The sequence below is a fragment of the Alosa pseudoharengus genome, unplaced genomic scaffold (genome assembly GCF_046254945.1).
Source record: "Alosa pseudoharengus isolate Yale_2024_CS ecotype anadromous, Long Island Sound unplaced genomic scaffold, YU_APseudo_1.1 YU_APseudo_1.1_scf_22, whole genome shotgun sequence".
In the NCBI taxonomy this organism is placed as follows: domain Eukaryota; kingdom Metazoa; phylum Chordata; class Actinopteri; order Clupeiformes; family Clupeidae; genus Alosa; species Alosa pseudoharengus.
The window spans coordinates 17,235,402-17,249,221 of record NW_027468680.1 but is presented as its reverse complement, the minus strand read 5'-3'; the positions used below and the strand labels follow the sequence as shown (position 1 = coordinate 17,249,221).

The following is a 13,820-nucleotide window of genomic DNA, read 5'->3' as shown; positions in this document are numbered from 1 at the left end:
CGCGGTGGAGCACTTTATGTGTCTCATTTCAGCCTCCGTTACGCAAAGGCATTTAGTTATTTTATGGCTATTAAATTTAAATTTGCAGTATTATTAAAAAAGCTGAACGTGTGTGTGTGAGAGAGAGAGAGAAAGAGAGAGTGCAACAGATAGAGGGGAGGGGGGCACCAGCAGGGATCAATCATTATGAACTGTGAATCATTCATATCTCTTCTCCTTGTAGTGTTCAAAGAACATTCATCTCCTGTGTTTTTGTGTGTGTGTGTGTGTGCGTGCGTGTGTGCACGCAGGCGTGTGTGTGTGTGTGAATGTGTGTGTGTATTTGTGTAATATGGCTGTAAGGGAGGGAGAGGGAGAATGAGAGAGAGAGAGAGGGAAGAGAGGGTAAAAGAAGAAAGCGAGGGAATAAGAGTGAAGGAGGGAGAATGAGAGAGAGGTAGAGAGAATGAGAGAGGGAGAATGTGAGAGGGGGAGGGAGGGAGAGCGAGGCTTTGCTCCCATGGGGTTCCTCTCCGTGCGCTCTCTGAGGAAGTGGATGCAGAGAGCGCCCAGCTGCATGAGATGGATCACCTGCTCTCCTCTTTTCTCCTCCCCGTCCTCCTCCTCCTCTCATTTTTCTGCCTCACGCTGTCCTCTGCTGTCCACTCCTCCACACATTTTGTCTCCCTCACTTACTCTCCACTTCCTTTCCTGTTCTCCCTCTCTCTTTTTTGCCCTTTCTGCTCTCGTCTCCTATCTCCTGTCCTCTCATCCTCTCTATCCTCCTCTTTTCTTCTCCTCTGACTCTGATGTCTCTCGGACTTCTCCGCTGTTTTCTTCTCCTCCGCTTATCTCCTCTCACCTGTCGTCCTCCTGTCTTCTCTGTTCTGTTCCTGTTTCCTCTACCTCTCCTCTACCTCCCGCTTTTCTCTTTTACTTCTCTGTGTCTCTGCTGTCCTTTACCACACGTTGTCACTCCATCTCTTCTCATCTCTTCTCCTCTCTCCTCTTCCCTTCTTTTCTCTTGTCTTTTTTCTTCTCTTCCCTTCTCTTCTCTTCCCTTCTGTTTTGGCAGTGCCATACCATTGCTAGTGTATGAGTGATGAGTACTGTATGTGTGCAAGTTTTTTTTCTGAGATCATAAATCACTACCAGACTGAGAACAGACTTAAAGTGTGTCTGTCTGTGTGTGTGTGTGCTGGTGTGGGTGTGGGTGTGTGTGTGTGTGTGTGTGTGTGTGGAGGGATTTTAGGGGGAGAGGACATTGTGTTGGAGGAGACACAGGAGGCAGAGGCATGTTATAAAAGGGAGAGTGTGGGGGGGGGGGGAGAAAGCATTTTTCTATAACCTGCACAGCTGCTGACAGATGTGTTCTATTATGGAAAGTTATGAACTGTTTGGGTTATACATTTGTGGTAGAAAGCACAAATCCAGACAAGGTCAGCATATGATACTTGGAATAGAACACACACACACACACACACACACACACACACACAAACAGCTGAAATTTCTGAATTCTCCGAAACCCAATCCCAAATCTCTCACCACCCCAAAAAGACCTTGAAAAGAGACATCCTTGAGAGGGTGCTTTTCTTATGAATAGGAAGAATAAAGGGTCTATTATATACACATTGATTTTTTTGCTGGCTAGAGTATCTCATGAATTCATATTGATTATTCTAAACACAATACCTGCTTTTTATTTATTAAAATTGGTCAGGATACGCGATCACAGGATCACTGTGTGTGTGTGTGTATGTGTGTGTGTATATATACATCTCTGTTCTTCTCTTTCTCTCATTCTCTCTCTCTCTCTCTCTTTGAGTGTGTCAGTGTGTTTGTTTCTGTGTGTGTGTGTGTGCGTGCATGTGTGTGTGTTAAACATCCATACATATAAATTCCTGAATGAATTTTCTTGTTCTCCTCAAAGATTCCATGACTAATAGACCAACAATTCACTTAGCACAGCAAGCTGAAACATAATCCATCATAATTGGCCCTTTCTCCAACCGATTCATCCCCCGTGTTGTCACTTTGTCTTAGTTAGCGCCTTTGATTTGAGCCTAGCCTGAACTAGAATTCACACCTTGCTCGACAGTCGTCTGATGATGACATCAATAGCAACCCCCTCGTTGCCTGAATCTGATCTCCACGCTCTGGCGAGGAGGGCCCATCACAGAATCCGCACGAGGCAAGCGGCTTCAGTTGGCACCTCCCACGCACCCTCCCTCAGCCCTCGTTTTTCCTCGTTTTTTTTTCCCCTCTTCTTTTTCTTTTTTTTCCCCCGGTGTCATTCTCTGAAGCAGCCTTTCCGCAGCCTTTCCCCTGCTGAGTATCTACACAAGGAAAAATGGTGGCAGTCAGATTCCTCCCCATGGGGTCACACAAAGCAATTTGTTTTGGCCCGTTTATTTATGTGTGGATTACACAGTCAGGAAGCTGTCCTGGAGCACGAGAGAAAACTAATAAGACATGACTGCGCTGACTGACTTGAATGACTGACGGAGCTCGTTGTCAGAGAAGGACTGAAACCACTTGGGGATTGCAAGTGATCTGGTTATCTATATGTGGTTTGAAGTGTTTCCTCTGTTTTTTTTTTTTGTTTGTTTTTTTTAAATTGTGTTAAGAAATTGTCTAAGAGGCAAACTGTGATCTTTTTTCTGAATCTCTTTTGCCTTGTGTGTGCGTTGTGTGTATCTCTGTGTGTGTATGTGTGTGTGTGTGTGTGTGTGTTGTGTGTGTCTGTCACAGCTGTTCTCTTGGGAAATGCACCTGCCTGTCGCCCAGGCCCCTTGGCGACATGGGCGACCTTTGCTGTCTGGTCCTGCCTGCTATCATTCTCCAGATGATGATGATGATGACGACGACGACGACAACGCTCAAGACGAAGACGAAGACAATGACGACATACAGTACATCCACACAAGAGCCCTAATCCCTCCCACTCCCCTTTGGTGGAGACAGACACTGCCCCCATGCTCTCCCTCTCCTCCTCCTCTTCCTCATTCTCCCTTACTTCCTGTTCCTCACACCTCACATCTTCCTTTCCCATCCATGGTTGCACCCACAACCTTTTCCCAAACCACTCTTCCTTCCGTCCGCTGTGTCTCTCAACTGCATTCACACCCCATCTCTCCTCTCCTCTGTCACTAACACTAAGACCTCATCATTCGTGGAGTAATAAGGCTCTCTGTCCATTCATTACATCATATGTAGGACTGTGTGACTGTGATCATATATTTCATAGATTCACCCTGCTTTGACCACCCCCTTTGTTCTTGTGTGTAACTGTCACGTATCTTCACCTCGCATAGCTTCACGTATCGTTGTCATGCATCGCTTTCTGTTTACTATCGTCTCATAGACTTTAGCCCCCCCTTTGCCCCCTCCACCCCCCCCCCCCAATCCCCCCCCTTTCCTCTGGACCTTCTTCCATCTATGGCGTCGCCCCTCTGTTCGTCTCAGACACACCAAAGTGTCGACCACTCAACCAAAGATGATGATGTTGGGACCTAATGTTGGAGTCGGTGGGTGGGTGTTGTGTGACTGAAGGTGGGGGACCCCTACCTCATCTCCTCACCCTGGAAGCCCTCTGGCCCTCCTCCCACTAGGATAGACCTCAGGGGGTGGCTAAGGGAACCAGAAAACGAGTAGGGAGACATCCAGCCAATATGGAGGGAACAGAGAAAAGCAGAGAATGGATGAAAGATGGACATATTCTGCCTCTGGTTTTATGTGGTGAAAGAGTGGCCAACCTGAAGGGAATTAACCTGTACATTACATTTATCTGTATAAGATATAATATGATGTAACATCAAAACAAGTCAACAGGTCAACAAACACAAAACAAACATCAACAACAATTTATGGATATTTATAACTTTGCAGACTGCATCAAAGTGAAACTGAAGAAGCACAACTTTATATCCTCTTAACGTTTTTTATTTGTTTTGTTTGTTTTTCCCCCTGTGTGGTGTTCCGTTGTCTGATTTAACTTACGCCAGTGAGCACCTACTGTCTCTCTGCTTTCTTTATGAGTCGTGATCCCACATTATTGGTTCTGGGAATTACAGACAAAACAAGAGTTATGAAAGTGGAGGAAAAAAGAGAAAAAGTCTCTCCATACCTTCTGGACATGCCTAACCAGAATGGCCATTGGCCACCATAGATTGTTGAAACAGACCTCAAACCGGGATGGAGACTGAGAGTGTCATTCATACTTACTCACAGGAGATTGGATAAGACAGCGGTCACTTTTCCTTGTGATCTGGGATGGATCAGGCCATGCGTATCAGAGGATCTACGGAGTTCAAACCCTTTCTTTGCCAAAGGATGGGCGACTGTGTGAATTGAGAACTAAAGGAGGTGATGTGCAATACATATATGGGGAGCATATAGATATATACATGTTGGTCTGTTCGACCCTGACCTTTGTTTGTTTTAAAAAATAAGTGGTGAGAAAAAAAATGATTTCATGTGTTCCCGATAATGAATGTCAAGCAGGATTTCACACTGCGTAGATTGTGACAACAGACATTTGAGACAGACTGTATTCTTTAGGGTTTAACCACACAAGCTTTCTCTGTTAAGATCATCGCAGATTAATTTTGACTGGTGTTTGGTCTTACTGAATAGAGTATTTAGCAACACATGTCAGTGTATCCGTTTAGCAATATTGTGACAATAATTTCAAAATACTTACTCATAGGCACATGTATTCTTCATATTACTCACGCCAAACTCATCACAACAATCCATAACTTCAGGTCAAAGTCAGGTTGCCATATTATAAATTCATCTAATGGTTACAGTTCTCTCACATGAGCTACATATGGCTCACTGGAGTTCACTCACATATCTTTCCAACCTCACAGTGCATAAAGGAACAGTCACTGGTCCTTTTTAAAAGAAAGTCTGTGTTTGATTGTTGTCTGTTATTGGATTTTGATGTATATAAAAGAGCAGTGGTTTTCATAGGAGATGAGCAGTGCTGGCATATTTAGGAGCACAATAAGACAATGTCAATCACAATGGAAGAAACCATGTGTGCCTCTTTAAGAGAATGCCCCTAAAACAAACTTTTCTTGCAGAATTGGACGTCTAAGACTGTATTGTACAACCCAAAGTGAAATGTGTATATTTTTCCATTGTTGTCTCAGCACCTAAATCACACATACAACACGTGGCCCCATCTTGTCCCTGGTTATGAAATCAGCTCAAGCAAAATAATCCAATGTCGCCATCATCCATCCTCGCAAGCCAAACCACTGTCAAACCTCAGTTTTGCCTCTCTCTAAATGCATCATGGGAATCAGAGTCTATCCTGTCAGCTTTTTAGATGCATTATGTGCATTATCCTTTCACTCTGTGTAACAAGTTAGTCACTAACTCTTACACTCTTGTACTGTCACTCAAGCAACCATGTACGTAATGTATTGGTGGGGTGTTCTTAGGCTGTCCCATTACAACATGAATGCAGAGTCAGGGGCAAGTCAAGTGGACCAAAATCAAACTGATATCATTTTTTAAATGTCAACACAGCTGGGGTGTTTTTCTTCTCGGTCTACCCATTGACAGTAGCTACTTTGAACACTCATTTTCTAGGCTGATTCACTGAGCATAGTACACCGGTGATACAAGGAAAAGCTTCAAGAATAAGATGATTGCAGATAAAATATATGGAGGTTAGTAGCATGGGGTTTGGCAGAACATCTCACTGTAAGCTAGCTGACTATGTACAGTCCCACCGCAAGGACAAACAGCCTATTCGCATTGTGCTTCTAGTTGAATGCATTTTCCACCAGTACACATTTGAATAATGTGCGTAATGACCACATCCCCAACCCCCACAGACTGAGAGAGGGGGTGGTGTCCCCTCCTGATAGTTCACTCGTGGTTATATTACTCGTGGCCTGCCTGAGGCCATCTCACATGAAGCAGAAACACACACACACACACACACACACACACACACACACACAGGGGCCAGTATCTCTGGGCGCCACTGCGGTCTCCAGACCCTCTCTGGAAATGCGTTTCATTGTGCCCGCCAGTGCAAATGAAAGTCAATTGCGCCGCGGCTTTCAGGCAAATGTGCCTAAGATAGATGGCAAGTCATTGCGTGCAAATGGTTATTAAATACACCGAGGTGGAGAGGACTGTGGCGTGTTCATCAGTGGGGGGAGAATTACTCCACAGTGCAGCAGACTGACCCGTAGTTGACCCCGGGGGCTTCTGCCTCATTGTTGCATTGTCTCTGTGCTGTCTTATATTACAAGGGCATTGGATGTTACCATAGCTGCCATGTTGGCTATACTTTTCCTGGTATCTTTATGTGTTCACTGTGTTTGAGTATCCCGATATACCCCTCCGTCGGAAGACCCCGCAACTGCAGACTTTTTTTAAACGTCATTATCCAGTGTTAATCCACAGAAAAGCAGAGATTAAACATATATACCTATATTTAAATTGTTTTATTTTGTGATGACAAATCAAAGTTCTGTCTTTTTTGAAGGCTTAACATTATCAGTATGTGTCTGACGTGGGATCACGCATTGTGGACTGAAAGTCAGATTATTTCTGCAGCGGTTCCTTTAAACTTACCTACAAAATAATTTATCTGAAAGGGATTTGGTAGGCAGTGCATTCATCACTTTTCATCCTCGTTGGTTATGTGAGCCCGGCCAGACACCAGTTGCCGAAGGATTGCAGCGGTTTAGGCAGTGCAGCTACGTAATCGAGGTCATTCTGGCTTTTTAACGACTGTCAAACATGGCAGAATTCATTGTGAAACCGAGGTGTAAACACCTGCGATAGTGTGAGTGGGCTGGAATAACCAGCAGCTGAGTATCTGATGTGTGTTATCATTAACATTATTGGTTGTCACTTTCTCCGTTGTAATAAATAGCATGCCTTTGAAATTCCATATCTTTTTCTCACTATTGCGCTCCTATTAAACATTAAAGTCAGTCGTTCTCCATCTTAACCACAGTCAATCGGGTTTATCTCACACCGTATATTGAGCTCATTCTACAGAACCCTGCGGTCAGTAATAGCACCCATTTGAAGCAGCTGGTTAGACTGTCATGCACTGCTCTTGTTAGCCAATACTGACCACACACATACACCTCCTCTCGACTGTTCTACACTTTAGCAGGTAATACATGTGAATCACAAGGAAAGGAGGAAAACATATGTGCTTTGAACAGTTTAACACACTATGTTCTGCCTCATTTGGTTCCCTGTCATTTACTCTGCTTTCTTGGTGCATTGCCTAGAAAAGGGAAGACAGGGACAACTATGAAGCCAGAGCTCTTGTTTGTCCCTCTAAGTTTTTCAGTTTGTTTATGCCTCTAACTCTGTTGTTTGAAAGAGGATCCATCACATTAGCATGAAAGACAAGAGGGCCCTAGATGAAATTAAGGTTATATCCTGGGGCAATGGATCCACTAACAAAGTAACCATACCAACAAGCCCCACGAGTATACCAGCTACACTTGGCCTGACATTTAAACTCTACTGAACCAGCTTCCCACATACCATACAACTAGATGTGTAGATTTAATCACTCTTAACGCATACATGCATAGACATACTCAAACATAAGAGCCACGCAGCCGCGCACACCCACATACGGTATATGTACAGTCGATGGTCTGCTTTATGAGCCTTGAAAAAATTAAGACTACAGGTACATTTCCTCCATCGAGTTTCCTGCTCCCACAGACATACATGAGCACATACCGCCATCAGCGCCAGAAGCTAAACCATGACTGTTTTATTCATTCTGTTTGGACAAGCTAGGGAAGGTCTCTTCTCTTCTCTTCTCTCATCACGCTGTTGTGAGCGATACAGAGTTCCGGGTTTTGCTTTGACTTTGGTTTGTTTTTCCTTGGATGCACCGGCACAATATGACAAAGAAAACTCGTAGTGCTGGGTGTTGTATATGCTCTGTCATGTAACAAAATATTTTAGAGGAAAAATATATTTGAAATATGACTCCAAAATGTATAAATAAATAATCAAGAAAGCAAAACATTGTTGGTATTTTTTGTTCTCTGGTAATCTTTATAAAGGTTAACACATAGTGTGAGGTCTAATAAGGAGCATTCTGTATACTTTTGCTAAATGCTATGCTAAATTTCTAAATGTATTTATTGCTAACTGTAACACTTGCAAATGAGAGACATTCACACTGTCCTTATGTGTGAATGGTGAAGGTTTTAGAGAGGGAGACTGAAGGGTGGAAAAAATGCCACAAATGTACAGCACTGAACAAATAATTATTCATATTACTCACCCCAAGCAATTAGCAAAGGCAAGTCATCAAACAAATTATTCCGCACCTTCACACCAAAACTGGAAGACATTCACACATGACTGTCCTGACTGATATTTGTGTGAGAGTAGATTATTTAAACGGCGTCTTCACTCTGAAATGTAATGCTGCTCGTTTATCATGCAAAAGCAGCTCTCCGCTTAAACCGTTCATCCCGATAGTTGTAATTGAGCCAAGAGTTGTAGCCTAGGCTAATTCTCCCCTGTAACCGCCGTATTGAATCATTTTAGTGAAATCATTTGAGAAAAAGCAATACAAGCAATATGGCCTGCATACACTTAATTTATAAAGCACACCTAAAGCACAACTCAAGGAGGTGGGGGGGTCATAAAATGTGCTTGCAGTGCCGGAGGGTTCAGATGTCCTCAGGCAGGCAAATCGAACTCTGAATTGCACTAATCATATTAATCACACCTGTTTGCCTTGTTGGTCTCCAGTGGGGGCCAGTCATTGAGTGGAGGAGTTTTTCAGTCCATTTCACAACCCTCGCAAACAAGGCTACCAGGCTGCTGTGGCGTCAGGTATCTTTCATGCTGCAGTGTGGTGTCCTGGGGCCTCATTTCTAAAAATGTTGTGTATCAACCATCCTTCATTTGATCTTAAATAATTTCTGAAATAATCGTACAATGTGTGATTCAGAGAAAATGAACGCCACTCTTCCAGATGTGGCAATTATAAATCACAAATTAACGTGAACTTGTGCGCAGCTGGAGGGTTCTAAGTGTCCGCCTTGTAAACACCCCCTCATCAATATATAGCATATGCTTTAGAGGACGTTCCCAGAATGTCTTTTAAAGGTTTATTTGTGTGTGACCTTCAGGGAACGTTCCTGGAATGTTGCTGGAATTGTTCCTGGGTTGAGCGTACGCACGGTGTAAGATCAAATCTGTGCGTAAGAACGTTTTATTAACGAGGCCCCTCCATACCGATTGGCTTATTGAGAGCAGGCTTGTGCAAAATTCCAGAATTGAATTGAAACTGGCTCTTAAATTCCAATTTAATTCTTGAATTTCACTTGCATTTTAATTGAGGTAACAAACAGGAAATATAATTGCAATTCGAATTGTGCACAACCCTGACGGAGAGCAGGTGGGGTCTGCCGAGTGTTGGGTGTGGGTCTTTTCCTTTCCTTCCTGCTTTGTCGTCTTTCTTCCATCCCTAATGTCTTTTCATTTCTGAGACGCTAATGAACTCGTTCTCATGCAGGGGTTACCTCTCCCTTCTCATTCACCTTTTGTTTTGCCAATACCTTTCACCATGCCACTGACTGTATAGTGAGTGCATCAATCATTTAATCATTGATTATTATCATTTTACATCGTGTGAAAGGATACTCAGCAGCACTTAGCATTTATGGTGTTACAATCAGGAAGAAATTGAAATTGGAAACTCCAAATCTGTTCTTTAATTTTCAATTAAATCACAGAGTCTTCCTCACAAAAAAATACTGTTTTAATCAGGTAGGCTATTTCTGAATTGTACAGTTGTACAGTTGTTGTTGCCTAGTAACGGGGGCACTGGTGAAATTAACGTTACTCCCATTAACATTTTTATTTATTTGTTAATTTATGTATTTAACCATAGTCATGATTACATTATTTTTATATTATTTTAATATCCAGACAGAGACTGTGCCTTTTCAGCTCCCAACAGTGACCCATCAGACTGACTGTGGTAGTTTGTGTTGGGCTCAGTTTGTGCCGTGGAGTTTGTGTGTGGCTCATCACGGAGGCCCTCCAGTGTTTAGTCTAGAACTTTTAGGGCCCTATCGTGCACCTGGCGCAAGGTGGGGCAAAGTGTGATGCAAGGCTTATTCTTATCTTGCACTCAATAAAGTACGTTTTTTTTTTTTTTTTCGCCATGCGCCCCACTTTTATTAAACCTTGCACCCAGGGGTGTGGCAATTAACAACATAATGTGTTGTCTGGCGCATGACCCAAAAATCACTATCTTACACCCTCTAAAAATCATAACGCCACTGACCAAGAAAAACCGGGTCTATAAAGGCGTATATGAAGCACAGCTAAAGACACACTGTCACGAGATGTAAACAGCAACTCCTCTACAGGATAAATATCCTTAGGATTTTTATTCAGTCATTCGAACATTATTGGGTTAAGTGTTTTTGATGGTAACCCCTTGTCATTCAATAGTGAAAGTAATTAACTGTGTAGAACTGTTTTGTCATTGACTATGGCTACTTTCACACCGCAAGTCTTAATGCTCAATTCGGATTTTTTGCTCAGATCCGATTTTTTGTTGGCTGTTCACATTACTTTTTAAAATGTGGCCTATATCAGATTCCAGTGTGAAATGTTTGCGGTTCTGAACTGACCTGCATGCGCAAAAGAACAATAACAATGACATCAGCTAACTCCCGCTGGCGCATAGTTGTGACAAATGTCAATGTAGGTTGACGTAAAAGTCGCATCAAATCTGCCTTGGTTGTTCACACTGCGGCTGCATTGAAAAAAATATGTAAGTGATCTAAATCTGGTTAGAACAAATCAGATCTGGGCAAAATTTGAGTGTTCACACTACTACTAAGTCTGACCTGGTCACTTGACCCCCCAAAAAATTAGTTTCACTTTGCCTATGAATTCAAATAATAGGCGAGTGCAGATGCATGCAGGCTATACTCTGCTAGTCACAAACAGGTAAAGCAAGGTTTAGTGGAATCCCTGTTACATACGGTCTCGCGTGCAAGCAAGATTCCTTCAAATGTGCCGCTGACTATCAAAATACCGATGCGCTGTTTGAAGTTGCGCTGCTTGCTGTTAAATGGAATGACAGATGTCATTCTTATTGGTTTAAAGGATGTTACGCCCAAAACTCATCCATGACTATTGTGTTCGCGGTCAAATGTGACCGATTGACAATTCTATTCTCTCAAAAATATTGTTAACTTATACTGACTACCATGAGGCTCCTTGAATTTGTTAACACAGGGCATCTGAACACACAAAATAAATTTTGATACTTTTTTATAACAATTTGAGTGCTTTATTTAAGAACACCCATGTGATAGGCCATTAGAAATGAATGGGTGAGGAAATGGTTAGTGTATAAAATTGAGTCCAGGCACATATTTATTGATCAGATGGACTGTATATGTGCTTTTGTACAATAAAAAACCCACACAAACACACCCTCACTCCCCCTCTTTGCTTCTATGCCAGCCCCCACAGGAACCTTTCCCCAATACAATCTTCCCCTTTCTGACTTGCATGAGCTCAGGTCAGTGAGGCCTGCAGGCCATAAATGCGTCAGCCAAATGTAATGTAATAAATAGCAAATGGAAGTTCAAAACTGGTTAAATCCAATAGAAGACAAGTTGATACAAAGGTCTATCTTTAATATGGATTTATAACAAGTTATAATGCAGCGGTCATTTTTGACCGGGAACACAAAACTAGTAAACATAAAACGAACACAACAGGAGGGATAAAGAAACATAAGAACAACCCTTTTGCGCCCGGCGCCCAGTGTTTGATCACAAAATCACGCCATTAAATTAGTGATTCTGATCGCCAAAATAGGGCCCTTAAAGTTCTCCTCTACAGCCACCAGTCTCAGCAACAAATACTATCCACCTTTGCCAAGTTGCAGGCAAACTGCCAGAGGCATTAACATGACATCCACTGCAGCCCTGCACGCATGCACCTTTGTTATTAATGAGCAACAGAAAATACCATCCTGCCCCTGAGATTCAAACAATGACCTCCAAATATCTCAGCTTTCCTGAACAGGTTGCTCCCTGTCCCTCATCAGCTTCACCCAATCCTTCAGTAGAGCAAACAATTTGACATTTGTTTATGGCCTCAAAGGAAACATAAACTCCCATATTCACATGAATGAATACCTCAGCAATATAATAAAGGTGCATGTAATGAGAGAAAATCCAAACATTGTGTTACAACCTCTTCTACCTCTCACACCCACTTACTGATACTTATGATTATTGTCTCTGTTCATTAGTGGCAGACCAAGTCAGCATGCATAGGCATCCGATCGTTTGCGTCTTCCAGATTAATTTGTCTGAATTAGCATCACAAAGCCAGCGTTGAGTCACGTCTGCCGATGGCCCCGTGTGATTGGTGACCAGCGATGGGGAGATACCAGCCTAATTAAGCTCTCCTTGTTCCACCAGGCTGATAGTGGGATTCAGTAATTGCGAGTATTCCCTTGGTGTGTTCAGAGTGGATGCAAGGGTAACATTCAATTTAAACTGTTGTCATGCTTATTATTTTTCAAAATTATGCATTGAAAATGATGTCTTGTCATTCATCTTTCTTGGAATAATTTAACATTCACTTCTGATGAATATACAACGGCAGGGCATTGCCAGAAAACACAGATAGCCTATACTCTGTGTGGCACTCTTGGTTTGCTGTACTTTTTTAATGATGCTGCCTAATGTCATACTATAATAGGCTAGATGTCTCCATGCCATAAAAAATACCTGTTGTCCACCTGTGGTGTCATATACACATAGATAATTTATACACAGTGCAACAGGAACAATGAGAGCAGGCTTCCCATAGTGCCATAAATTCATGAAAGGAGGAATGAAGTAAATGAACCCAACCAGGGCTTGAAAACGAAAGGCGTGGACAGGCAAAATAGGCTATTACGCATAGGCTACAAACAATTTCCAAATCAGTTTCAGTAGCCTACGCTACGAGCTGGCCTAAGATCCGAAGTGGCAGACGGATAGGTTAGCCTACATTACAACAGCAAGACAAAATATACACATTTGGACCAAAGGTCCATTTATTCGTTTTTTTTTTTGGATTTCAGAATAACGTTTCTGTTCCGGAACAGTTGAAGACCATTTTGTTTTCGTTTCCGCTCCTCGTAAAATTCCGTAAAATTCCGTTCGTTTTCGGTTTTCGTTTTCATTCCTTGAACCGGTTCGGAGCCCTGAACCCAACTGTGCCAACTCTTTGTTCTCACCAGGAGGGACGACGTTTCCATGTCAGATTATGACCATCAATGTCATGTGTGGCAAGGATATGATAACTTTGACAAGGATGTAAGTCTTATATACGTGTGAGGCTAGAGTGACTGTGAGAGTGGTTGTGACATTTATTGGTAATCGCAACCTTTCATTTTTCTATCATTAAACAGTTATCATCTTTATGAAGTGACATGACAAAGTAATGGTTATGACACAGGGTTCAAAGAAGCTATCATTATATGAGGAGGCTTTGTGTTCGGTGTTCCTTCAGTTTTGTTGTGAGCTGCTACCTATACATAAATTAAATATAAATTAAGTTGGTATTCTGCTGAATCCCGTGGCGTTTCAATAAGCTCATACACAACATTGTGGCGGTTGAATAGTAATACACCTGTGCTTGGTTGTAACTTTGCGTTTCCTGGGGGGTGCTTTTTTGTTTTGTTTTGTTCAAATCCTGCTGCGTTGGTTGAGGTTTCCCAGGTCGATGGGTGGCTAGGTCGATGGCTGGGTCTGATAGACTAATCCATGGATATGAATGCA

The 13,820-nt window shown here is 42.5% G+C and overlaps 1 protein-coding gene across 1 annotated transcript in view; it reads left to right on the top strand.

Moving 5' to 3' along the window:
- Positions 1-2,831, top strand: part of mdga1 (MAM domain containing glycosylphosphatidylinositol anchor 1) — a 183,116-nt gene extending 180,285 nt beyond the window's left edge. The window contains exon 17 of the mRNA XM_076300802.1: positions 2,734-2,831. Within this exon, the coding sequence (XP_076156917.1) occupies positions 2,734-2,831 (98 nt within the window). The remainder of the gene's footprint in view (positions 1-2,733) is intronic.
- Positions 2,832-13,820: the final 10,989 nt, after the last annotated feature.